A 25,075-nucleotide genomic window follows, 5' to 3' on the forward strand; every position below is an offset into this window, starting at 1 on the left:
GCAAACGGCTGTTTCACAGTCAGCCCCTACTGGCAAGTTCTTCAAACGCCTACAGCGTCTGCGATTGTAGAGGTTAGAACAAGGTTTTGCCGCATGACCAATCTATTCATTTGTACTTGAAAATCTGTGATTGTATTGGTGGGTTTATAGCACATTATTAGGGTAGAGCGTTTACTTATCAGATATGGTGATTTAAACTGGATGCAGACAGCCCCTTTAATCTCTCATCCTTATATGATTTCTAATGCTGATGTTAATTTCACGTGGTATGGTAGAGTGTGTGATTTTGTGGTTTTAAAGGAGAAGCATGTTTGTTTTTAGTCTGTTAAGTGGTTGTGGGTATGTGATCTCCTTGAACCCAAACTGCCCACAAATTAATTAGAATCCAGTGTTTGTGACTTTTCAAAAGTGCAGAAACACTTTTTTCTTTCTTTATGGCCAAAGCATCCCCTTATTTGACACAGTGACAGTTAGGCTGTGGCTATGGCTGGATTGCTCAAAAGTATTATTTATTAATGTTGTCGCTGCAGCCATAGCCAAAGCCCCTTGATTAGGACATGACCTTGTATTCAACAGAAAGAACAGGGTGTAAGTAAACCCTTGCGCATTGAGCAGCGCACTCACACGCGCCTATCCTGTCTGCCATTTTGGAAGTCAAAGTTTTGAACGATGATCACAAAAGATTTGACTCCCAAAATGATGGAAATGGAAAGCGCGCATTGCAGGCGACAGGCGTGTTATGTAAAGTGTCTATAGACATCACTAGACCACCTTGCATAACAAGAGACCCTACTAGGTTTACCGAGGTCACGTGCACGTTTTTAGGCACAGCTATCGTCCAATGATCTGCCTCCTTTCGGTCTTGGGGATTGCGCTTTTTGAGAGGGTGAAGTCCATTTGATTCATGGATTTAAGGAGATTCAGATCCAATCTATAAAGGTGTTCACTTTGAAAGGAAACTGCATTTCAGTCACCTTACCATGCATGAACTATAGAGGGCACTCTTTTCTCCTGACAGGATTGAGTGACCATGTGGTTGTGGAGTTGGTATGCTTTATTGTGGAGTAGATGTTGTATTTGGTGTTGGTGTAGAGAAAGTTTCTATCTATCTTTTGTCATTTCTTTTGTCATCACTAGATGATTTTATTTGCCTTTGGATTTCATTTGATGGTTGAGAGTCGGGATTGCCAAGGCTGCTTTATTGTATTGATAAACATCATTCCTGCTGCCATCTTTGTTGTGTACCCTGTATCCATTGGCAATCATGTATACTGATTCTCCTCATGCAAAAAAGGGGCCAGACTATTTTTACTTTCCAGTCTTGGTTTGGTTAAGCCGAATGTGAGTAGGTGGCTACGGCTATGGCTGTTGCTAAGGGTGTTGATAAGGTCACCCTATACTTCAACACATGATGATGCGGCAATCTAGCCTGTAGCCAAAGCAATAGCGACCTACTCAGACTCGGCATATTACATGGGTTTGAATGGGACAAAAAACAAGATGGCGGCACCATGATGATGATCTTTATATCTGTCTGCTTCTTCCTTATATTCTCTGTTATTATTGTAATTGTCTTATCATTCTAATCAGCAGCATAGGCAACAGAGGCTACGGCCTCCATAGAACTTTTCGCAAATACCCATTGCGCAAGCTCTAATTCTTGAATGAGGTGCATGCTGGTCTTGCTAGCGATCAAACTTGATTGCTAGCTAGACAAGCATGCACCTCATTTATACAGGCCTAACGCGCGCGTACAGAGTATTTGCAATTAGGTTTACCGCCTACATGTACATGTATGTAATTGCTATTCCTCCGCAACTGTTTTCATCTTAATCTTAAGAACCTTCTCATCCTCTTGCTATCATCAACCTAACTCTCTCATCATCTTCATCCAAAATGATTTTGACCTCGGAGCCCCTCGTTAACAAACCTGCATAACAGTTCTTTATTTGCAGCTCTGCTTTAGATACACCCGTCTTAACACCTGTTCCCTGAGTGTCTTTATGGTAATTAATTACTCTTGGTTTCTCATGGTACCTTTACAGCCTTATGAAGCGTGTCGAGAAGTGATGTTATGGACAAACCATCGAGTTATGGAATGGTTGCGTACAGTAGATCTGTCAGAGTATGCACCGAACCTCAGAGGAAGTGGTATTCACGGTGCTTTAATGGTAAGAATGCAACGATTCCGGGGTCGATTTCACAAAGAGTTAGGACTAGTTCTAGGTGATACTAAAAGTGTATGGCTAGTCCTAAGTTTGGACGAGTAACTCGTCCTTACTCGAGATAAGACTAGTCTTTACTCTTTGTGAAATCCACCCCTGGAGCAATGCTCTATATTTCAAGAAAGATTTCGAAAAACTAAAAAAGGAACTATTCCAATTTTAAAAGAACAGTTCATTTTAAAAGCATTCTTTAAGAGTACTACACAGGTAGGAACCCATCATCCTTAGTTCTGAACAAAATTAGTTCTGAAAAACTGACTTCTGAAAAAACTTTTCCTGATGTTAATTTACTGCTATGAAGTAGAATTTAGCTCTACTTGACTTGTTTGACTTGTGCAGGTATGGCACGCATTGGACTATTTTAGAGACCATTCATTTCTGTATAATCATCACAATACGCCAAGATACGGCTAACATTGTACATCTTCAACACCCGTCTTCTTATTTCCTCAGGTCCTTGAGCCTCGTTTCTCCGCTGAGACCCTCGCTGCAACCCTCTGCATCCCTAACTCTAAATCCCTCCTCAGGAGGCATCTCAGTACACACTTTGTCTCGCTGGTTGGCAGTCAGATCCAAGCACAGAAAAGAGAATCAGAAAAAGCTTCTGGGTATGTGCCACTCAGTGCCCTCTCCAAAATCAAGGTAAACCAATAATCAAAAGCAATATCAACTAGTTTGGAAGACTGCTGAAGATGACTATAAAGAAGTTTTAAAAAAAGTGCTTAGCAAACAGGGCCAAATTTTATGAAGGTCTTAAGCAAAAAAGACTAGCACTCCCGAACAAAGATATTGACAAAATAGGGAGACAACATACATGTACATGTAGGGCTAGATTAAACTAACGCCAGAACGTTTATCCATTCAAGTCCAGGGGCCAATTTCGTAGAGCTGCTTAAGCAAAAAAATTGCTTAAGCACGAAAATAGCTTGCTTATTTTACACATGTTACTGGACAAAATTTCATGCCATATACATTGCTTGTGACTGGTAGTTAGCTGTTGTTTACTTAGCATAACAATTGAGTGGAGTCCTGGCCGGTAATCTGATTTTACTAAGCATGATTGTTTTTGCTTAAGCATAATTTTGTGCTTAAGCAGCTCTATGAAATTGGCCCAGCTCTAGTAAATTCTGACTCGAAGCCGATTCTGCTCGACAAGATTATTTTGTGGTAAGCAAACAGTTGTGCTTGCAGGCTTAATATAATGGGGCTCAGTTTGAAGATAATCAAATAATTTTGTTTTGTTTTGAGAATTACCAAATCTGCACGCAGTCTTTATGCAAAAAAGAACCAATCATCAGGACAGCCTTCTGAATAATTTTGTTTTGTCGCACGTCTGTCTTTTCAATAACTGAAAACAGTTATTTAGTTTTCATTGTAATAAGTGTGCTTGGAACTACCCCTCGATAAATATATTTACTTTTCTAAACTTATTTCTGTTTCTTTTATGTGAAGCTTCAAATCTTATTTTGTTTTCACTCGTCAGCCCAAGAAGCGACCATTTGGAGGTCGTCCTAAGAAGAGAGGCATGGAGGAGGAGGACTATGTTTGCCCCATGAACCTAGAGGCTCCTCTAGCCGTCCAAGGGATGAGGGATGGGTTACAGAACGGCACCAAGGGTAGCAACTATAGGATTGAGGTACGCGGTGCTGATAAGGTCCACAAACAGGAAGATGAGGTAATAACTATATACTTATACTTATGTATAACTTGGGTGTTTTGGGAGGAATTAGGGTTTGGGAGGGTTGTCTATGGGTTGATGAGGGGAATTAGGGTGGTTTGGGGTTTTTAGGGTTTTTTTTTGGGGGGGGGGGGGGCAAGCTATAGGCTTGAGGTATGCAGTGCTGATAAGGTCCACAAACAGGAAGATGTGGAAGGTGTTTTGGGAGTAATTTGGGTGTTGGAAGGCTGTCTGTGGGTTAGTAAGGGGAACTTATTATGGTGTTTTGGGGTTATTTGGGGTGTTTTGGGGCTAGCTATAGGATTAAGGTACAGGGTGCTGAAAAGGTCCACAAACGGGAAGATGAGGGGTGGTTTTGTTTGGTCAACAAGAACGACAACGATGTTGGTGTTTTTGGATAATTTGGGGGCGTTTTGGGTCCCTTATATCGACCAGCTTAACTTTTTTAACTCGCCCACCGGAGTCAAGATGTGATTTGCCTCGCCCGGCCCGGTTTTTACTCGCATTTCGCCACCGGGTAACCGCTAATTTCAAAACCTGCTTGCAACTGTTATGATCTTTAGCAGGACTGTTTTGATCAATGCTGTTTTTGTTGTTTTGGTTTTCAGAGCAGCGTTAGTTCCCCTGATTCAGCAGACGGCAATGCCCCTAGTCAGATCGGAGCCTTCTCACAGGAGATTAACTCCCTCACGGTAAATCTTGCCATCATCTTCTCTTCAGTTTTCTAGATGTTGTCATGATGATGTTTAAAGGAACACGTTTCCTTGGATCGGTCGAGTTGGTCTTTGAAAAGCGTTTGAAACCGTTTTTAATAAAATGCATACGGGTAGAAAGATGTTGTAAAAGTAGAATACAATGATCCACACAAACATGCCTCGAAATTGCACGGTTTTCTTTTTACTTCGTCGACTAACACGGTCGGCCATTTATGGAAATGGCCGACCGTGTTAGTTCGCACTGTAAAAGGAAAACCACGCAATTTCGAAGCAAACTTGTGTGGATCATTGTATTCTACTTTTAAAACATCTTTCCAACCATATGCATTCTATAAAAAAAACGGTTACAAACGCTTTTTATAGACCAACTCGTCCGATCCAAGGCAACGTGTTCCTTTAATATAATAATAGTCCGTTTTCATATAGCCCTTTTACACCCAAAGGGCATCCCAAATCACTTTTTTTCTCTTTTTTATTTCTGTTCAAATAGAGCATGCTGAACAATGACAACTCCCTCACAGTTCAGTTTTCTAGATGTTGTGATGATGATGTGTAATATAATAATAGTTGTAAGTTTTTATATAGCGCTTTTCACACCCAAAGGGCGTCCCAAATCACTTTTTTTTCCTCTTTTTTAAATTTTTTAATTTTTTTATTTCTGTTCAAATAGAGCATGCTGAACGATGACAACTCCCTCACAGTTCAGTTTTCTAGATGTTGTGATGATGATGTGTAATATAATAATAGTTGTAAGTTTTTATATAGCGCTTTTCACACCCAAAGGGCGTCCCAAATCACTTTTTTTCCTCTTTTTTAAATTTTAATTTTTTTTTATTTCTGTTCAAATAGAGCATGCTGAACGATGACAAGACTGAGAACGGTGGAACAAACGTCTGAGGGAGGCTGTTTTAAGACACTTGGAAATCTTCAAGATGATGTACAGTTTTTTATCAGGGCTTCCAGTAAAAACGCTGACGTGCTGTACGTTGCTGCGTATGGATGTGTGGCTGTTGATAGTAGGTCACCCCCAAGGACCCCCTTGATGGGAGAAGGCACTTCTTCTGTAAGCCCTGATCTACTCTACTTAACCTGCTTAGCAAATGCACAGGCAATTTGTTTCATTACAAAGCATATGTTCTATAATAATTGGGAAAAAAGTTAATGGCTTGACGTTTCAACCCTGGCAGAGTCTTTCTCGGAGAGCTAAAAGGCTCTAATAATTGTGGCAGATTTTTAAACCTGTCTATAGTTGGACTGGTCCTCTTTCCAACTACACCCCAAGACTTTCACCATTTTCCTTCTCCTAGCTTTGTCATATTTGATACCTTCTTAGGTATAAATGTCTGAAGTGCCCATATTCTGTGAATAAACAACGAAGCACACTTTGCTCTATAAAAGAAAGTAAAGTTTATGCAGATTTTTAATCAACTGAGGAGTCGACCAAAATCTAAACAAAAAGTTATTTCCTGGAGCTGCTTAAGACATACATGGAAACTTGCTAAGTACACGTAGGTTTACCAGCCAAGCATGTTATGTATACATTGCTTATGGCTGGTACCCTGCATAGTCAATTGCTTATCAAGCATATTCTCTTAAGCAGTGATATAAATTAGACTCCCTAAGTTGGTATAAAAATACTAAAATTGCAACGAAAATAAATTTTTTTTAATCAAAAGAATTTTCTTAGTGTACTTTTACCCTTCCAGTCTTTACATCTCCTAAACACATTTTGGTTTTTTAATCACTTTGTAAAATGTTTCAATTGTATATACATAGCCATTGTTAAATTATTTTGTACGTTTGTGTATTAATATGGTTTTTGTTGTTATTTTAAGTTAATTAAAAACAATTATTGTTAATAAGGCATTTTTGAAAGACAACTACACATGATTTTTTTATTGGAAAGAATATTCTCTACTAAAGTCGATGTTTCAAAATCAATGTGAATTTTAGATTTTTTATTGAATTCACAAATCATTGCTCAAAAGCATAGCCAGATGTAACAAGTGTATTGATGTTCTAAGAATTTAACAACTGTCCATTTAAATAATCTCCAAATGATAGTTTTTGTAATGAAATAATCACAACTTATTTTTAAAGTGATATTTGAGGTGCCTCATAAAATAAGATCCAAGCAAAATAAACAAGCAACTACGGTATTTAACAATATGCAAAATCCCAGTAAAATAGTATTATGCAGAACCGTCACCATATTTGTTAGTATTTATAGTTTTAAATTGCAAGGGGAAACCAACCCCTTGATCATGCCCGCCCTTTCAAAAATCAAATTTGAACCTCTGAAAAAAGTATTTTATGCAGAGTAATTTTTTTTTTAAATACACCAGAGAGTATTACTTCACAAGTTTTGACTTGGTAGATATGGAAGAATTGATAACTGACTTTGAATCTTTCTTCTTAAGCAACATTTTATATTAACAAACTTGTTAGGTTAATGTACTCACACCAAAAGCAACCCAAATTGCTGCTGGACATTTTTTATATATATTTTTTTTTAAGTATGATTAACTTTATGGAGGGAAACCAATGCAAAAAAATCGCTCTGAGAGTTTAAGTCTGGCCCATTTCTTCAAACTGAAATCAGTATGTATTGCACACAGGGGACAAGACTAATGTGGTGGCAGCTTTATACCTTAAACCTTGAGAAATGAAATAACCCTTTGTAAAATCATTAGTTAATAATGCGACAAATTTGTAAATATATATTTTTTTGAAATTCCACTTCTTTTTTAAGAAAGTGTACCTTACATTTTCCTTTAATATCTTTTAAACATTTTACCTTTCTTACCCTGTAATGATCTCGACTGTGCTCAAAGAAAATCTTTTTAACAAAAAAAAATGATGCTGTTCGTCTTATATTGCTTATTCTTGTGCCAAATGTTTTTATTTTTTTTTTTTTTTGGAAAATAAAAGTGTCAAACTTCTTTTCAAACGGATGCAAATCGTTTCAAACCAAAAATGCATTTTTAGCAAATATTTAATGTGAATTATTTCACTAAGGAATCCATTTTCATAGTTTGAATTTCAGTGTTTGTCCAACCGGCGATTTCACCAAACTCTTCCTAACTTAGGCTAAATCTTAGGACAAGTAAAGTTTCATATCTGAAGACGTTGGACACATTGAACCCATCCTAAGTTAGGATGAGTTAGTTGTCCTTACTCGAGATAGAAATTCCAACACAGCCTTAATTTTGAACGTGTTCATATGCAGTCTGTAGATAAAACTTTATGGTAGATGACATAGTGAAGACAGGGAACTATTTAGCACACAGGGTTTTTAGTAATAGCGTTCTATTTTCATCAGCATTTAACAACAACACAATCTATTTTTGGATATGTATTGGTAGAAAAGTAGAACTGTATAGTTGGTAAAGAAATTTTGAGCACATTTTTAGAACAGTAAATTTCCAAAAGTTGTTTCATTGTTTTATTTTAGGTAATAATTCTCAAGGGAAACTGACTGGGTAAATTTTAAACACGTTATGGTTGTTCAAACTTCTGGATCTGGATCTGGATATTATTATACTCCGATAAAAACGGATACCCGCATCGCATCAGAGTTTATTTTCAAGAAAGGAGAGAGCGCTGGGTAACTTGATTTCAATGACAAAACTTTGTGAATTTTTCTTGCAAATGTTCACATTTTATGGAATTCTAGGGTGTAAATATTTCACTGCATACACTTTTTTTTCTTCAATCCTTTCTATTTATTTAGTTTTGTCAGAATCATTATTTTCCATTTTAGGTTTACTAACAATTTCTGACATCTTGATTTCAAAGTTATTATAAACTTGATGAAAGCAAGTTTAAGGGAAATAACTGGAACTTTAAAAAGGTGTTCAGACAGACACCTAATATTGTAATCTTAAAAAATTAAAATTTGTAAATAGCTATGTATAACTTTCCTAAATAACATTTGTAGTATTTCTAAGACTATGTACTGTACCTCAACTAAGATAAACGCAAATAAAATGGTCTAAGTTTAAACCAAACTGTAAACACTATTTTGTAGTATTTGTGTCTGTGTCTTTAATACCTTATACCATGCCTGATATGGGTAAGAGGGTATTCCACCTCCCCCCCCCCAAAAAAAAAAAAAAGAAGGGAAAACAAGAAAATAGTTTACCACTTGGTTTCTGATTCCATTCCCATTGTTTGTTTTTTTCTTGGTCATTCTCTGAATGCATTGTAAGCATGTTATAAATGTTGTTATTGTTATAATTATCATTAATGTTCCAATACTTTTACACACTATGCATGTTCCTCTTGAAAGAATTCATGACACCGGTATCTTTTGTATTGCCCCATATCTGTTGATTCCTTCAATCACATGAGTACCAACTCATACCCCTGAAAAAGAACCAGACTTTTTTTGTTTTTATCCGAGCCTCAATTTTTTATTTTCTTTAAGGTATTTTTTTAAATTATGGCGACCTAATTTGAACATGAGGACACTCAATTTGAGTAACTGTAGAAAGCGCAGGACAACTTGTGATAAAGTTGCAAACACTTTTTGTGATAATGCTGTATTTGAATTGGCGTCTAGGGTTCTGGCTACGACTGTTGCTAAGGGTTTCGCTAAGGATTTTCTCTCCTTCAACACATAATGACACAGAAATCTAGCCATAGCTAACTGTAGCTGTTGCCGTCAATGGACCGATCCGGTCTATCAATCAAACTGCGCGTTCACCCATTTGACCAATCACAGCACTGATTGTGGTCGGACAAACTCGGTCATGCCTGCGCGTATATTTTCTGCGCGGCAGAATCTTGCAGAATGTCATTGGGAGTGTTTGTACACGTGTCTTGCTCACGTGTGCGGTGGGCGGAGCTTAGTAAAAAGCCGGAACGGTCTATTGGGACATTGGCCTAAATGTAATAGCCTTGTCTGTGTGGGCAGATGTTTGGGGCGGTACTGCATTTCATAGTTGCACCTTCTTATGGCTTTACCCTCTCCTTGATGAGAATTTGTTTATAAATGCCTCTCAAAAATAGTTTTATGAAAGTGTTGTTCAAACCAAATAATGAAATCTTTTGGCCCCCTTCATGCAGTTAGTAGACCACTAACAACTTTTTAAACTTTCTTGGCCGGATTTCTACCAATCAAGTTGCATTCTGGGTATGTGGTATGTTGACTTGTTTTTACTATGCAATATGGCGATGACGTGAAAGTAACTTACAGAAAGCTTCCGGATTTTATTTTCGCCGGATTTTACCGGTTTTTCTTCGTTTAAATTTAAGTTTTTTAGGGGAAGTCATGGGGAAGGATCAAGACCTTCTAGAGGCGGCAAGGACGGGGAATGTTAACATGATTGAGAAGTTATTGTCCGCTCGCCCTAAGAATGTTCTGTCACAGGCGATTGCAATTGGGTAAGTACGCAGACGGTTGACAAACGAGGTTTGACCGCACAGCACAGCCTCATGCTCTACCGTGGTTAGGGTAGATTAGACGGCCGACTGGCTGACCGCAGTGGCTGGTCTCCTCTCGTCCAACGGTCCAAGACCTCGTGGTATTTGTTTAGGAATTTCATGCTGACTTTAAGTTTTAAAAGGGAGAGCAACTGCTGCTGTAAATTTCTGGAATGGATTTATGCTATGGACATGTGTGTCACTGTCACTTGTCAGTTTCGGTCATTGTTTGTTTTTATCTCCTAATCAAAATAAAATTGTTGACTTTCACTTTTGTTGCATTGACTCAATGACGACTGGCTGGTGATTTTTGTATATATTTTTTTGTATTTTAACTGATTTTTCCATAAATTAACAATACATCTGCTTCATAGAATTATTTTCTCTGAAATTATGTGGGTCATTTTTATTATGATTAATATTAAGTTGTTTACAGTTTAAGAAGAGTAAAAAGTGGCAAAAAGAGTTCAGTTTGTGGAAAATTTTGAAAAGTTTCTGTATCCTGCCACCACTTTTTCATTCGTTATGAAATAAAATAGTGTCTAAATAACTCAAATGATATTTCCTTTTTTTTTTAAATGAGTGAAAAAGTGGTGGCAGGATACGGAAAGTTTTCCGGGATTTTTTATCATCTTTCCTATGAATGAGTCTTATTCTGCTTCTATTCTATCAACTCCATGAACGAACATGGAGACTATAGCGGAATGAACTTCCTACCTAGTTTGACTTTGTTCCTACCCATCAGTTGAACTTTACAGATGACAGAGCAACCGATAATGTAACCCTCCTGCTGATGGCGAAGCCGGCTTCGCCGTTGGCAGGAGGGTTGCATTATCGCATGCATGCAAAAAAGAAATAATTAAGTTCTATGCTGAATCCAACATTGACACTCTTTCACTAATTATTATAGTGGGTCGTTTTAAACTTCTAAAAAAAAGTAGGAAGGGATTTTTCGGCATATGTCCAATGCCAATGGAGATCTTTATAGTCGAATATGATATAGTGACAAATTTTATTAAAATGAGGTCTCGAGTTCAAACATCTGAAAGCACACTTGGTGTGCGACAAGGGTGTTTTTTCTTCCACTATTTTCGCGCAACTTCGACAACCAATGTTTAAATTTCACAGGTTTGTTATTTTATGCATATGTTGAGATAGAGAGGTAGAAATTGAAACACCAAGTGAGAAGACTGGTCTTTGACAATTTACCAAAGTTGTCCTTGTTTGCCAGTGCCATGCCTTTAAGAAAGGTTAAAGAAAGAAATGTGCTAATCACTTGGTATACAATGTACAAGTACACAGATAAGATTCAGACAAATTACTAAGTTAAAACAACACTTTAAAATAAATCAATAGTGACTTTTTCAACACTCTTACATCTTCAAGAAAGATTAAAGAAACATCTAATGTCTACAATGTTTATAAGCTACAGGCAGAAAAATGATAAGACAAATCTCGAACGCCAGTCCCAAAGGGTTGCTCTACTCGGCATGTTCAAATTCCTCTAATAACTGAACCGTGCTGTGATGAAATATTGGCTGTGTCACATGTGTTATTTGTTGAACAGTCTTTAAGTATCATTGGAAGATTGACCTTGGGTGACCTGCCCCAAGGTAGTATGGGTAGGTGTTACACATTGTGTGTTTGGAGTAGCTCAAAGGACTTGAATGCATCATTAAGAGGTTACAATTGGGCCTGATAAAAATGATTGTTTGTTTCTTGTAACCCGGGTGTACGTGCTAAAACCTTGAGACTGTAAACATGTTATCAACATTTGTGGCGAAATAAAACAGTCTAAACATCTATTTTGAGATAATATTAATATAAACAGGTGCTGTACTATTTTTAGCCTGATATGATACTCCATTTTATACCTCAGTTAACTCTGAACCATTTTGTTTTTCCAGAATTTGTTGTATTGTTTTTATATTTATTATTTTCCCCGCCTACTGCCCCCAATTTTTCAGAGCATGCATGTTACCAAAAACAATTAATTATTTTTATACGGCCATGCTTCCTTGTTAAATTTCAAGATGATCAAAGCCTGTTTTGTTATGACTAACTGGAATGTGGTTTTGTACAAGAATGTCTTTATACTGTACTTATGTGTAAAAAGATTGGTTTGTTACACTGAATTAGGCCATGTCTAATTTGGTGCTACAACGGCTACGACTGTTGCTAAGGCTTTTGCTGAGGATGTCCTCTACTTCAACACATGATGACACGACAATCCAGCCGTAGCCATACATGTAGCTGTAGTCGCCAATTTGGACACAGCCTTAGCAAAAGTTTGTGACCCTTCTTAGCATTAGCAGACATTTGTTAAAAGCAGTATTTTGTACTTTAAAGTAACTATGAAACTGAACCCTGTTTATTGAAACAAAATTAATGAAGCAAAAAAATAAAAAATACGAACATGATGATTGGACACGTTTAATCCAAATTTGGAACATCTTCTCCAGGACATTGATTGATGGCATGCCATATCTGGCTAGGAATTTTGGTCAAGATTTATGGATGGCAATATAAAATGCCAGTGTTCTTATTGGTCCACACACCACGTTTAAGTTGTTCAGCCAGAACTGAACACGGTCTTTGGTACTTTCGTTGACGTTGAATTCAGTCAATGTTTATAAACAAACAAAAAACCTTCTTTTTCCCAGTTTTAGACGAAGTGTCGCACCAAACTGTCAAGATGGGTCAGGCTACACACCGTTACATCATGCAGTGCTGAATGGCCACAAGTAAGATCATTTATCTCTTCTAATGTATCTGGTTTCTTGTGGGGAATGTCTACCTTTGGTTTTTGGAACCGTTCGATTGTTTCAATCCAATACAAACTTTAAATACACAATCAAACTAACCTGTGACAACTTCATTTCAAAAGGTGAGTGGCGTTTTTGAGATTCGCTGAAAATCCGAGTAGTTACATGTATGTTAACGCTTGAAGAATAACCAGTAATAAGGATACACATTCTGAGAAAAGTATCTGACAGTAATGTTTTCAGAGTCAAATTTTGGGGGATACAAAACTGACATCTGTTTCTATAACCACATTTCTTTGAAGAGAAAATAATTTAATATCGAAAGCTGACTGTATTTCTAACCAAGTACAAAAAAGTCTTTATTGCCGTTGTTTTTTAAAGCCATTGGACCCTTTTGGTTCAGAAAAAAAAGTTCACAGATTTACAAATAACTTACAGGGTTTACAGAAGGCAACGGTGAAAGACTTCTCTTGAAATGTTATTTCATGAAATGCTTTACTTTTTGAGAAAACAGCAAAACAATATAAATTCTCGTTAACGAGAATTACGTATTTTTTTAAACACATGTCATGACACGGCGAAACGCGCAGAAACAAGAGTGGGTTTTTCCAATGTTTTCTCCCGACTCCGATGACCGATTGAGCCTAAATTTTCACAGGTTTGTTATTTGATATAGAAGTTGTGATACACGAAGTGTGGGCCTTGGACAACACTGTTTACCGAAAGGGTCCAATGGCTTTAAGGGTTATACAAAATGTATACCTTCCCTTTAAACATTCGATAGCAATCTTTCACAACAACCGTATTGAATTCTTTCAAAAAGGGAACTTTGTGTGGAAAATAAAACTAGATTTCCTCTTTCGATGCATTATCTTCACCTGGCCTGGAATTACAGAGAGGCTACGGAGGCCATGGCCCCTGTTGCCCCTTTTTCTTGGCCTTGATGCCCCTTCAGAAGTTTCCTATAGACCTTTAGGCATCATATAGAACTGCCCTTTGCAAATGAAAATGGTCGTGCCCTGTCAATGATGAAATTCTAGGCCTGTGTTCACACTTTATGTCAATGAATTGGTTTACAAACCATTCATAACAAATTCATAACCATTCATAGTATGGCCTAAGCATTCTGAACAGAGACGAGGTCCTCAGGATGTTTTTTTTTTTACTTTGTGTGTATTTTTGTTTTTACCGTGCAATCTGGGGAATTCTAGCATGTTTTTTTTTTTTAAATGCTTTTTGAGAATGTGATATCTGAAGTAAAACAAAAACAAAAGAAGAAGTGTCTTTCGGGAATTGCCTTAAATTTCCATGTATTGACCCAAATGCTAGATTGTGCCGTCAGTTGAAACGAGACCGGTCAATTTCATCAAAACACTAGGATTAATCCTGTCTCGAATAAGGACGAGCAACTCGTCCTAACTCGTCTAAAAACTAAAGATGTGTTCAATGCGTCCTAACGAGTATGGATACGGAACTTAACTCGTCCTAAGTCCTTAGATTAATCCTAAGTTAGGAAGAGTTTGGCGAATAGACAGCGGGGCATCTATGTGAAAAAGGAAAGATAAAAAAAGATTGTCAAATTCAACAACAGGATGTACAAAAGACGCCCAGACACCCCTCTGGTCTTACTCCCTGTTCCTCCTTGTAAGGTATTTCTGGCTTCGCGCCTGGGTGGACCCTAATTAACCCCTGGTGAAGGGGTTCTCCGGGTACAATGTGCATACATGAACTGCCTAGGGGCTATTTTAGAAATTGAAATTGGCCCCTGGTCAGTGCCTTGGTGCCCTTGAAATGCTACATGTGGATGTATGTAGAAATTTACAATTTCCTCATAAGGTGCCCTTTACCAAGGAGAAAATGCCTTGGTGCCCTTGCCCTCTCAAAAAACCCGACCATACAGGCCGGGAAAAAGTAAAACATAAGAGTGCCAGATTTGTCTGCAGTCGTGAGTTTACTGATCCTGTGCTAAAATCACTGGTCTCTGTCACTGCAGTCTAGTGTAGAGCTCTGCTATTGAGTGGGAAGCACTGTTCACATGTAGTCCATGTACATTTCAAGGGTATGATACAATCTCCACATCCGCCTGTAGCTTTTCATATTTCCTTTGGCGGGATTTGGGATAGTCCAAAACAAAGCCTTCATTTCCTCTCAAATATCATGGTAGTTTAACACCTTGTCTTTCTCACTTCTAGTGTCCATGGAAATGAGGTTGGACGGAAAAAGTATTGTGGTTTGCATTAGAACATGAGTTTCGATTGGAAATAGAATGTCGTAAAGCTGGTAAGCGGAATCAGGGTTTGCGCTTAACTTATTTTAGGGACTTACTAGCCAGCAGGACCAGTTTAGCTTACAAGTCATTTCACTTGTCCGTCAGCTTTTTCTCTAGCCAATATTTCATATTAACTATGGAGCCTTTCAACACTGAGCTTGTCAGCCAGACCACTTGTATTTGGAAAGACTTCTTACTCGTCCTCACTGATATTAGGGAGAATGCTGGCAGCGCTTAGCACTGAACAATGTTGCTCAGCAGAAATGGGTCACCAGCAAAAATGGTACCCCTTTTTTATTTTTGCTCGGCCATTAATTTGCTGATTAGTATTTTCTACCTTTGAAAGCTCCAATTTGAATAAGTCTGATTTTTGTTTGTGCCATTCTTTTTGGTATTTAAGGCCAGAGTACTGTACCAGAATGATTTCTTAAAAAATAGGGAGCTTTTTCAACACTGAACTTGGCAGCCAGGGGCCAATTTTATAGAGCTGCTTAAGCAAAAAATTTGCTTAAGCACGAAAATAGCTCGCTTATTTTTCACATGTTACTGGCAAAAATGTCATGCCATATATACATTGCTTGTGACTGGTATTTAGCTGTTGTTTACTTAGAATAACAATTGAGTGGAGTCTTGGCTGGTAATCTGATTTTACTAAGCAAGGATTTTTTGCTTAAGCAAAATTGTGTGCTTAAGCAGCTCTATGAAATTGGGCCCAGACCACTTGGAAAGAATGTTGTACTGGTCCTCACTGTTAAGGGAGAATGTTGGCAATGCTTAGCACTCAGCAGAAATGGGTTACCAGCCAAAATGGTATGTCTTTACCCATGTTCAGACTTGTACCCCTGTATTATTTTCGCTCAGCAATTTTTTTTTTTATCATTATTTTCTACTTAAAGCTTTTGTGAGTTCCGATTTTAATCAGTCTGAGTTTTCTATTGGGACATTCTTTTTGGTATTATTAAAGGAAAATACATGAGGCCTGATGTTTAGTGGCACTTTGCCAAGACCAATGACAAAAAGAGTTCAGCATTTTCAACCTTTATTTCCTCTCTGTCTGCAACACAAAGTAGCCTTTCTTGGTCGTATTCCCTGATGAAGTAACAATATTACATGCTGATATTTATCCTACAAGTCAGTCACAGGCTATGTTTCCCTCCAGCCTCTGTCTAGTGATTAAATTGATTTGAAGTACAACTCAAGTGGCAGCCATAGTGTTTTCCTTTTTTCCCCAGAAATCTTCCATGGTTTTTCTTCCATTTTCTCCATCTCCTCCCAGTAGGTTTAAATCATGATACATTTAGTCTTCGTACTTGAGTCTGTTTTTGATATTTTTTTCCTCAGAAAAAAATGGTAAAACTATTATTAATAAGGCCTTAAAAAGTTCAGTCTCCTTCATCCCTACTCTTTCCCTTCTTGGAAGATCTTCTGTCATCTTCTCTTTAACCGCCCTCAGATCATCCATCCATCTCCCCAGCCCCATCAATCATCTCAAGACATTGTAGCTCTCCAATCTCTCCAAGTCGTCTCTTGTTTTTTTTGTCTTCTATCAATAAAGACTGCCTCTCGCATCTTCACCTTCCACCTTAGTCCTCCTCCTCATCTTTCTTCACCCAGTTCCTGCATCCATACTCCTCTTTCATCATCGTCATTTATCTCACAAACCCCATCGCAATCTCCTAAGATTCACCAGTTAAAGAACTGATGCTCATCTCAAGATCTTTTATCCACATCAGAAACATCAGAGCTCAAAATTTACACTGGACCCCAGGTCTGAGGTCAGTGCTTTTAGCATCGAACTATTCATTATATGACTGGACAAGTCCAGCTGTCTTGTATTTTTGTTCAATTGTATACTTTCAGTCTTATGATACCTTACAGTTTTGTTGAGTAGTGAAACATACTTACTCATGTAGTGGTACAAATGAAATTTAAATTGTGTACCGGCAGGTTTTTTCTCATTTTAATTTTGGCCTTGTGTGTCCAGTTGTCTTATTTAAATTAATCCACAGTTAAAAATGTATCTGTTCGTCTTGTATTTCCTCCTTAAAGTCACTGGACTCGGAATCTAATTCTGAGGTCTCAAAATCAAATTCAAATATTGTAGTGGAAAACTACTTCTTTCTCGAAAACTATGTTACTTCAGAGGGAGCCGTTTCTTACAATGTTTTATACTATCAAAAGCTTTCCATTGCTTGTTACCAAGTAAGGTTTTATGCTAACAATTATTTTGAGTAATTACCAATAGTGTCCACTGCCTTTAAGAATATCTCAAAACCACATTCAGAAACATTGTATCTAAGAAGATTTGTAATGCATTTTGCAGACCCTTACATTTTAACAAGGAATTCCACAGTCCATCTTTCACATACTGACATTCAGAAAAACGTCATGGATAAAACCAGCTTAACAAGACTGTAAACCCGAATCTCTCCTGTTTGTTTATTTTATAAATCTTTCAACAGAAGATTCGCACGAGCTCTGCAGGGAAAATATGAGTTATTGAATGATTGTGTTTGAAAATAATTTGCAAGTCAGTAGACGTACAGACGTGTCTCATGCCCAGGGATCAAGCGCAGACCTGGGCTCCATTTCATAAAGCTATTTGACAGCTTAAAATTCTGCTTGGCAAATTCCTTTGCTAAGCAAGAAATGAGTGGGGTACCAGTCACAGCAATGGTACATGAATTTTGGCTGGTAACCTACTTTTGCATAGCAAGAGTTTTCTTTGCTAGGCAAGTGTCTAGGTGCTTTTTGGATATACGAAATTGGGCCCTGGGCCATGTCAAATAATGACCGTAAACACAAAAAATTGTTAACATTGACTGGTCTGAAAGGCCCCTTGTTACACAGTCTGTTGGTAACCTTAAAATACTGTGTAAATACCATACAAACATACCATCATAGTTTACATGTTACTGTTTTGTCATGATGTTTAGTTTAGTTTATCTTTCTTGTATCAATAACAATCTAGTGTCAATTTCCAAGGGAAGTTAAAAAGTCATAAAAACATCTGACAGTGTTTTGTCTGTGCTGTACTTTCTGTACTGTGTAAGTATTATTGGTTCACAATGTACCGCCTGGAATGTACTCTTGGAGGAAAAAGGCTTCGTTCTTTAAAATTCTATAATTACGCAGTATGTTGTTGAGTTTATCGTGTTTACATGTAGGCCCAAATAAGGTATTGTTTTAGAGCTCATTTTCTCGCCTTTTTTGATGAGCAAAAAAACATAAACACAGTTTTGAGTTTTGACAGGAAGTGCCTAGTTTTGGCATGGAGTGTCAAACAGTACTTGAAGTAATAATGTAAAAAGTTACAGTGTATATTATTGTATTTAAAAAAAAATGAATCAGCGTTTGAGCAAACAAAATTGACTTGAGAGCGGGATTTGTACCATGGACCAAGGATTCAAACGTGCCGGCGCTCTCCCAACTCTAAGCGCAGAATAGACCGATCCATTAAGCGTCGCCCCATTGCGTATTGACCAATCACAAGTTCACAACGCAACGAAGGTCGACACTAAGGTCCGACATGCGTTCGCGTATGCTTTGCGCGCGCAGCAGACTTGTGCAGAAAAGCATGGGAGAGCCCCACATGTTCTTGCTCACACGTGCGTTGTGGGCTGAGCCTACTGGATCGGTCTATTGGGTGGTAAGCAGAGCCATGAAATCACAACATTAGGCTTGTACAGTAAGGCCGTGCCCGAATTAGCGGCTATACCTACGGCTACGACTAGATTTCCTTGCATCATGTGTTGAAGTATGGTCCGTACTTAGCAACACACTTAGCAACAGCCGTAGCCGCCAATTCGGATACGGCCTTAGTCCCTGTACCAACACAGTTATTAAGTCAATAATAACTTGCATAACATCCGTTCATTGTACCTGTAGAACTATTTACATGTAGTAGCATATATATATCATGTAGTATTGTAGACATACATTTTCAACTTGACACTTGTCTGTACTGGCTGTGAATCCTTTTAATTCAATCACTCCGCTACAGAGCTGTACCCCAGGCTGTATTTCCTGGTTGGCAGAAAGCACACTCTCTGATAAACAGGAATTATTGGATTTCAATTAGGGATATCATCTCTAAATTGTCTGGCCAGCTGCAAAAAAGTCACGTTTCTCTGTTGTTTTGAAGTACGGTTTAGTTTGTTTTCTTGGTCTATATTCTCTTAATAGGAAAAAAATCCATTGACTTTCTGAAAATGTAATGCTTGTTTCTCTCAAAAATTTTTTTTCATGAAGTATGGTTTAGTTATTTTTCTTGGTCTGTATATATCTTAGGAATATATTCTATTGACCTCTTGCTCGTATATTCTCGATGGATATAGATAAAGAAATCCTACTCTTTGATTTTCTTCTCTATCGCTGAGGATACTGACCTCAAAATGTCCTTGCATCGTTTGTATTTTTTTTATCTTGTAAAATTCAACGCCTACATGTAGTTACAGAGTTTTTAGTCAGCCATAATTTTTACTCTCACCCTTGATGTTTTAAATCTCCTGAAAATGCTGTGCAATCCATAAAATAGTCCTCCCCCAACTTTCTTAAGTACCCCTTCCTCCTCCCCTCCCCCTCCCCCCTTCCCCCGTGTAGACCCTTGGATCATCACAGATGTTTTCCCAACTACGGATGTTTACCTAACTACCAATGTTTCCCCAACTACAGATGTTTCCCAACTACTGATGTTTTCCCAACTTCGGATGTTTTCCCAACTACGGATGTTTTCCCAACTAAAGTTCTTTTTCCCAACTAAGGATGTTTTCCCAACTACAGTTTTCCCTCTTTCTGTTTTTGATCCCCCACTACAGAATGGCAGTGGAGATTCTTCTGAAGTATGATGCGGCACCAGGAATGCCTGACGCTAAGGGGAGCACACCGTTCCACCTTGCGGCCTGGACTGGCGATGTTGAAATTATTCATATCCTTATGAACCATCCGAGATCTTACAGTCAGGTCAACGAACAGGTGCGAAAAAAAAGTAGCTAAGCATAAAAAAATTACTCTTACCAGAATCGTTGTATTCCAAAACTACTTCAAAAGTATTTTTACACATGGCTGTACCTGCAAGTTTACTATTTATAGTGTATATCTTATCGTTACAAATGATTCCTTTAATGAACATTTGATGTCAAACAAACATGTTACTTCAAAAGTAAACATTCTCTCCTCATCATTCGTTGTTGTTGTTGTTTATTTGTTTACAATAGAACCACGATTGGGATACTCCTTTACATTTTGCTGCTCAGTACGGCCACACAGACGTTGTCTCTACTCTACTGGATGTGAGTAAACTATTTTATTTTTTGTATTCCTTTTAAAGACACTGGACACTATTGGTAATTTACAAAGACCAGTCTTCTCACTTGGTGTATTTCAACATATGCACAAAATAACAAAATTTGAACTCAATTGGTTGTCGAAGTTGCAAGATAATAATGGAAGAAAAAACACCCTTGTCACACGAAGGTCTCGAAATCAAATTCGTGGAAAATTACTCAAAAACTACGTTACTTCAGAGAGAGAGCCATTTCTCACAATGTTTTATACTATTAACAGCTCTCCACTGCTCGATACCAGGAAAGTTTTTATGCTAACAATTTTGTTTTAATAATTACCAATAGTGTCCAGTGCTATGTTATGTGATTTCAAAATCACACTTAACATGTGCTTTCTAGAAGATTTTTATTTTTGTGTACTAATTTGCGTCTTAATTTTGGTTTTACCCCTACATCGATGTGCATTAGCACTGTATAGCCAGTAATTCCCAAAGTTCTGTAAACAAAATCACAGGCATGTTACTCGGGTGGCATTCAAACCCACAACCTTTGCAATTCTAGAGAAGTGTCTTACTAATTTGCGTCTCTTTAATTTCCATCCAGAACGGAGCAGATCCAACAATTTACAACAAGAAGGAGGAGACTCCGTTAGATCTCGCTGCTCAATACGGACGTCTCGAGACAGCGGAGTTACTCCTACACAGACGGCCAGAACTTCTTGCCAAGATATCACCACAGAGATCCATTCTCCATCTCGCTTCTAGGAACGGTCATCCTCTTGTCATCAAAGCTCTCTTGGAAGCAGGGTGTGATATCAATAAGAAGGTACATACAGGATTGGGATTTCTCTTTTTATAACCGATTATTCTTTTTATTTTTTATTTCCCCCCCCCATAAAAAAAAATTAAAGAAATGAAAATCAAATACCAAAATTAATTAACAACAAAAAAGTGGGCTAGTGGACCCAAAATTTGTTTGCCCCCCAAGACAGAGTCAAGGGGAATAATAGTTTCTGTATGTTCACCTCCCGCGTCAAAACAAAATCAGTCCAGGTTTGTCCTCTTTCTGGGATACGAATGTTGGCAGGTCTGCGACTCCCATCTAATATTTCTGGTGTCATCTAACATTTCTCAACTGAAGTTTTTTCTTTATGTATGCTGTCTGAACAGCTCAAGACAGGATCAGCATTACATGAAGCAGCTTTATTTGGTAAAGTGGAAGCAGTCAGGGTACTACTTCAGAATAATCCGCCTATTAGTCTTCACATCAAGGATGTAGCTGGTGAGACAGCATTGCAGAAAGTAGAAGGCTATCCTTCCAAAGTAGCTATTGAGATTGCAGCAATGATTAAAGGTAAGAATCCTCGACATCTATAGCATCCATACTAACTCCAAACACAACCTACCCCACACCCTACCAATCCCATCCCCATCACACACCCTACCAATCCCACCTACGCCCTAACCAGACACTTCAATCCCCACCCCATAGTCTACCAATTGAATCCCACCCATGCCCCAACCAGACACTATGAGATTGCAGCAATGATTAAAGGTAAGAATCCTCGACATCTATAGCATCCTACTAACTCCAAACACACCCTACCCCACACCCTACCAATCCCATCCCCATCACACACCCTACCAATCTTATCCCCAGCCACACCCTAACCAGACACTATGAGATTGCAGCAATGATCAAAGGTAATATTCCTCGTCATATATATCCAATACTACTAACTCCAAACACACCCTACCCCACACCCTACTAATCCCATCTCAACCTCACACCGTAACAACACCACCCTACCAATACCACTCTACCCCACCACCCTACCCCACACCTTACCAACACCACCCTACCCTATACCCTGCCAATACCATCCCCAACCTACCTCACACCGTAACAGTCTCCTTCGCACCCCAGAGCTACAAATACCTCCCCATCCTGCACCCTACCCCACCACCCTACCCCACACTCTACCAATTCCATCCCCACACCCTGCCAGTACCATTCCAACCCTCCATAGTAACAATCTCGCCTTGATTAAAGGCTACTGTACACCCCACTCCAAAACCCACAAATACCTTCCTACCACACACCCTACCCCAACCACTGCTAATACAATCCCCAACCCACCCCACACCTTAACAATCCCCTTCGCAGTCCACCCCAAAACCCACTACCATCTCCTACCCACCTCACAATATTCTCTGCACCACACACCACCCGCAAGCTTACCAAAACCAACCCACACTCGCCAATCTTATCCACCCCAAAATCACAAATTCACAACCTGTTAGCCATACAGAATTACAGTTTTTACACTAAATGATTTCAGCAGAACTCTCTTCTCAGTTAAAATGAATGATAAATTGGATATATTTGTAGAAAATTCAATATATTTCATTAAATTTCATCAGGAATAGAGAATTTAGTCTTTAAAAATAATGTATGAATAAATTTGTCTTTTCTCTTCAAACAATTTAATTCAGCATTCATGAAGGGAGACCCACTACCCCCATCAATGGCAACCCCAACCCTGCTTCGAAAAACCAACCACCCCATCGACGCAGAACAGCGATCAACATATGATAACGTACCACTCACCGATTCCGTCGTCCCACCAAAGCATCCACGGACGCCTCCCACCCCAGTGACTGCCATGGTGACACGCCACTCTGCCTACACCCCACCGCTTACCAAGAAACAAGGGCGCCAGTACCGACCGTCCGCCGGCGCACACACAAGGAACACAAACTATCAGAACTTAGAGATACCTGCTAAGGTGCCACCAAGAAAACCGGCTCGGTCATCCATCGGGATCATGTTGATGGACAAAGTGGATTTGTCATCGTCCCCGAAGGCTGAATCACCGCTAGTTAACTCCAGTACCTCAATGTTTGAAAAATCGTCTATGCAACAGAGTAAATCGTCACCTCAGTTGAGAAGTCCAGGTACTATGGCAGACTTTCAAACACTAGGTGGCACCAGCTTTTCCTAGTTTTTATGCTGTTTGCAGGCATGATGTTCTTCCTTCGTGAATAATAATAATAATAATAATAATAACAAAAGACTTATAATGCGCACATACCCCACCCTGCTAGGTGATCATGGCACAGTGAACCAAATCCCCCCATAAAGATAAACAGACACAACTGAATTAGTCCTTGAAACCTGTGACATAAGATAAGTTTAGAAAAGAGATTTATATTTTGTCTAGATTTAAATTTTGTCTTAAAAAAAAAAAATTAAAAAAAACCTCCTTCCTTTTTTCAAAAATGCCAGACGCTAAACATGTTTTTTGATTATTTGTCCTTATCCTGCACTATAATTACTTAAATATTTCCCCAGATAAATCACCTCCACCCCTGCCTGAGCGGAACTACTACGACGAAGATCTAGCAGGGGAGTATACCCAACTCCGAGTAAGTGCTATCAAGAATTCCCTCCCAGACGCCTCAGCAGTACCTAGTAAGAGTAGAATAGCTTCCTTCAAGTGCCCCACCCCACCAAATTACACCCCGCCCGGTTCTGAAGTGAAGTTAAGATCAGGATCTGCGAAACATCGGAATGTCTATGTGAGTCTCATTTAAAGGGTCTGGGTACTTTTTTTAACACAAAAAAAAAACAATGTCCACAGATTTACATTAAACTTACACAGTTTGAAGATAAAATATTCATTACTTACCCACAACCTGCACGCACATCTTTTTTTTAAGACCCAGTCGCCCACTTCTTTCTTGTTACCATCACTTCTCATCCTCACCACCCCTAGGCATCTTACCCTAAACCTCCCAAGGCCCAAACAACCCATAACCCGCACGCCCATTTTCTTTTAAGACCCAAATGCCTGCTTCTTTTTTGTACCCATCACTTCTCATCCTCACCTCCCCCAGGCATATAATCCTAAACACCCAAGGCCCAAACAACTCATAACCCGCACGCCCATTTTCTTTTAAGACCCAAATGCCTGCTTCTTTTTTGTTACCATCACTTCGCCTCCTCACCACCCCCAGGCATCTAACCCTTAACCTCCCAAGGCCCAAACAACCATAACCCGCACGTCCATTTTCTTTTAAGACCCAAATGCCTGCTTCTTTTTCGTTACCATCACTTCTCATCCTCACCACCCCCAGGCATCTAACCCAACTGATGAGCCCTTTCTGTCTACCAAGGAGGATGTCAATGAGATAAGGAAGAGCCTAAACCTGGAACAGCTCCCCACCTTGGCCCCTACCCAGGTCCCTACCCCAGCCCCTAGGCAGTCAAGTGTCACACCTCGACAGTCTACGAGTGTCACCCCACGGCAATCGGAGAGCGTCTATGAAGACTTGTCTGAGGCCTATAGCGGGAACGTTAACAACAAGCTACGCCAGGAGGTAAGAAGTGATACCTTATCCCATTTGAATAAGCCGTTCGGTTGTATGGCTACTGACTGGCACCCCTGAACAAAGAAATTAGCTAATAGGAAGACCGCCAACATAAAGCTAGAAAGCTCAGTTGGTAGAGCACCGGTCTGTTGATCCAGGGGTTGTTTGTTCAAGTCCCGCTTCAGTCAATTTGTCTTTGTTCAAACCCAAAAGTTTATTGATTGAAACATATTGCTTACTTTGTTTGCAACTAAAGTTCATAACAAACAGTCACCAAAAGTTTACGATTTATTTATAGTTTCTTCTTATTTATCCACACCATGCAAAGCTTTAAACA

General features: G+C 38.8%; 2 protein-coding genes across 4 annotated transcripts in view; both read left to right on the forward strand.

The window, feature by feature from the left end:
- Positions 1 to 8,641, forward strand: part of LOC117305001 (liprin-beta-1-like) — a 46,790-nt gene extending 38,149 nt beyond the window's left edge. For all 3 annotated transcript variants that reach the window (XM_033789676.1, XM_033789677.1, XM_033789678.1), the window contains 5 exons: positions 2,046 to 2,171; positions 2,679 to 2,867; positions 3,709 to 3,900; positions 4,512 to 4,595; positions 5,469 to 8,641. In XM_033789676.1, the coding sequence (XP_033645567.1) occupies positions 2,046 to 2,171; positions 2,679 to 2,867; positions 3,709 to 3,900; positions 4,512 to 4,595; positions 5,469 to 5,516 (639 nt within the window). In that variant the 3' untranslated portion in view covers positions 5,517 to 8,641. The remainder of the gene's footprint in view (positions 1 to 2,045; positions 2,172 to 2,678; positions 2,868 to 3,708; positions 3,901 to 4,511; positions 4,596 to 5,468) is intronic.
- A 1,160-nt stretch (positions 8,642 to 9,801) lies between these two features.
- The window catches only part of LOC117305386 (ankyrin repeat and sterile alpha motif domain-containing protein 1B-like), a 42,416-nt gene continuing 27,142 nt past the window's right edge, over positions 9,802 to 25,075 (forward strand). The window contains exons 1-9 of the mRNA XM_033790257.1: positions 9,802 to 10,007; positions 12,710 to 12,790; positions 19,898 to 20,054; positions 20,297 to 20,371; positions 20,969 to 21,190; positions 21,535 to 21,718; positions 22,861 to 23,322; positions 23,720 to 23,946; positions 24,505 to 24,747. Of these exons, the coding sequence (XP_033646148.1) occupies positions 9,895 to 10,007; positions 12,710 to 12,790; positions 19,898 to 20,054; positions 20,297 to 20,371; positions 20,969 to 21,190; positions 21,535 to 21,718; positions 22,861 to 23,322; positions 23,720 to 23,946; positions 24,505 to 24,747 (1,764 nt within the window). The 5' untranslated portion in view covers positions 9,802 to 9,894. The remainder of the gene's footprint in view (positions 10,008 to 12,709; positions 12,791 to 19,897; positions 20,055 to 20,296; positions 20,372 to 20,968; positions 21,191 to 21,534; positions 21,719 to 22,860; positions 23,323 to 23,719; positions 23,947 to 24,504; positions 24,748 to 25,075) is intronic.

The sequence above is a fragment of the Asterias rubens genome, chromosome 22, assembly GCF_902459465.1.
Source record: "Asterias rubens chromosome 22, eAstRub1.3, whole genome shotgun sequence".
Classification (NCBI taxonomy): domain Eukaryota; kingdom Metazoa; phylum Echinodermata; class Asteroidea; order Forcipulatida; family Asteriidae; genus Asterias; species Asterias rubens.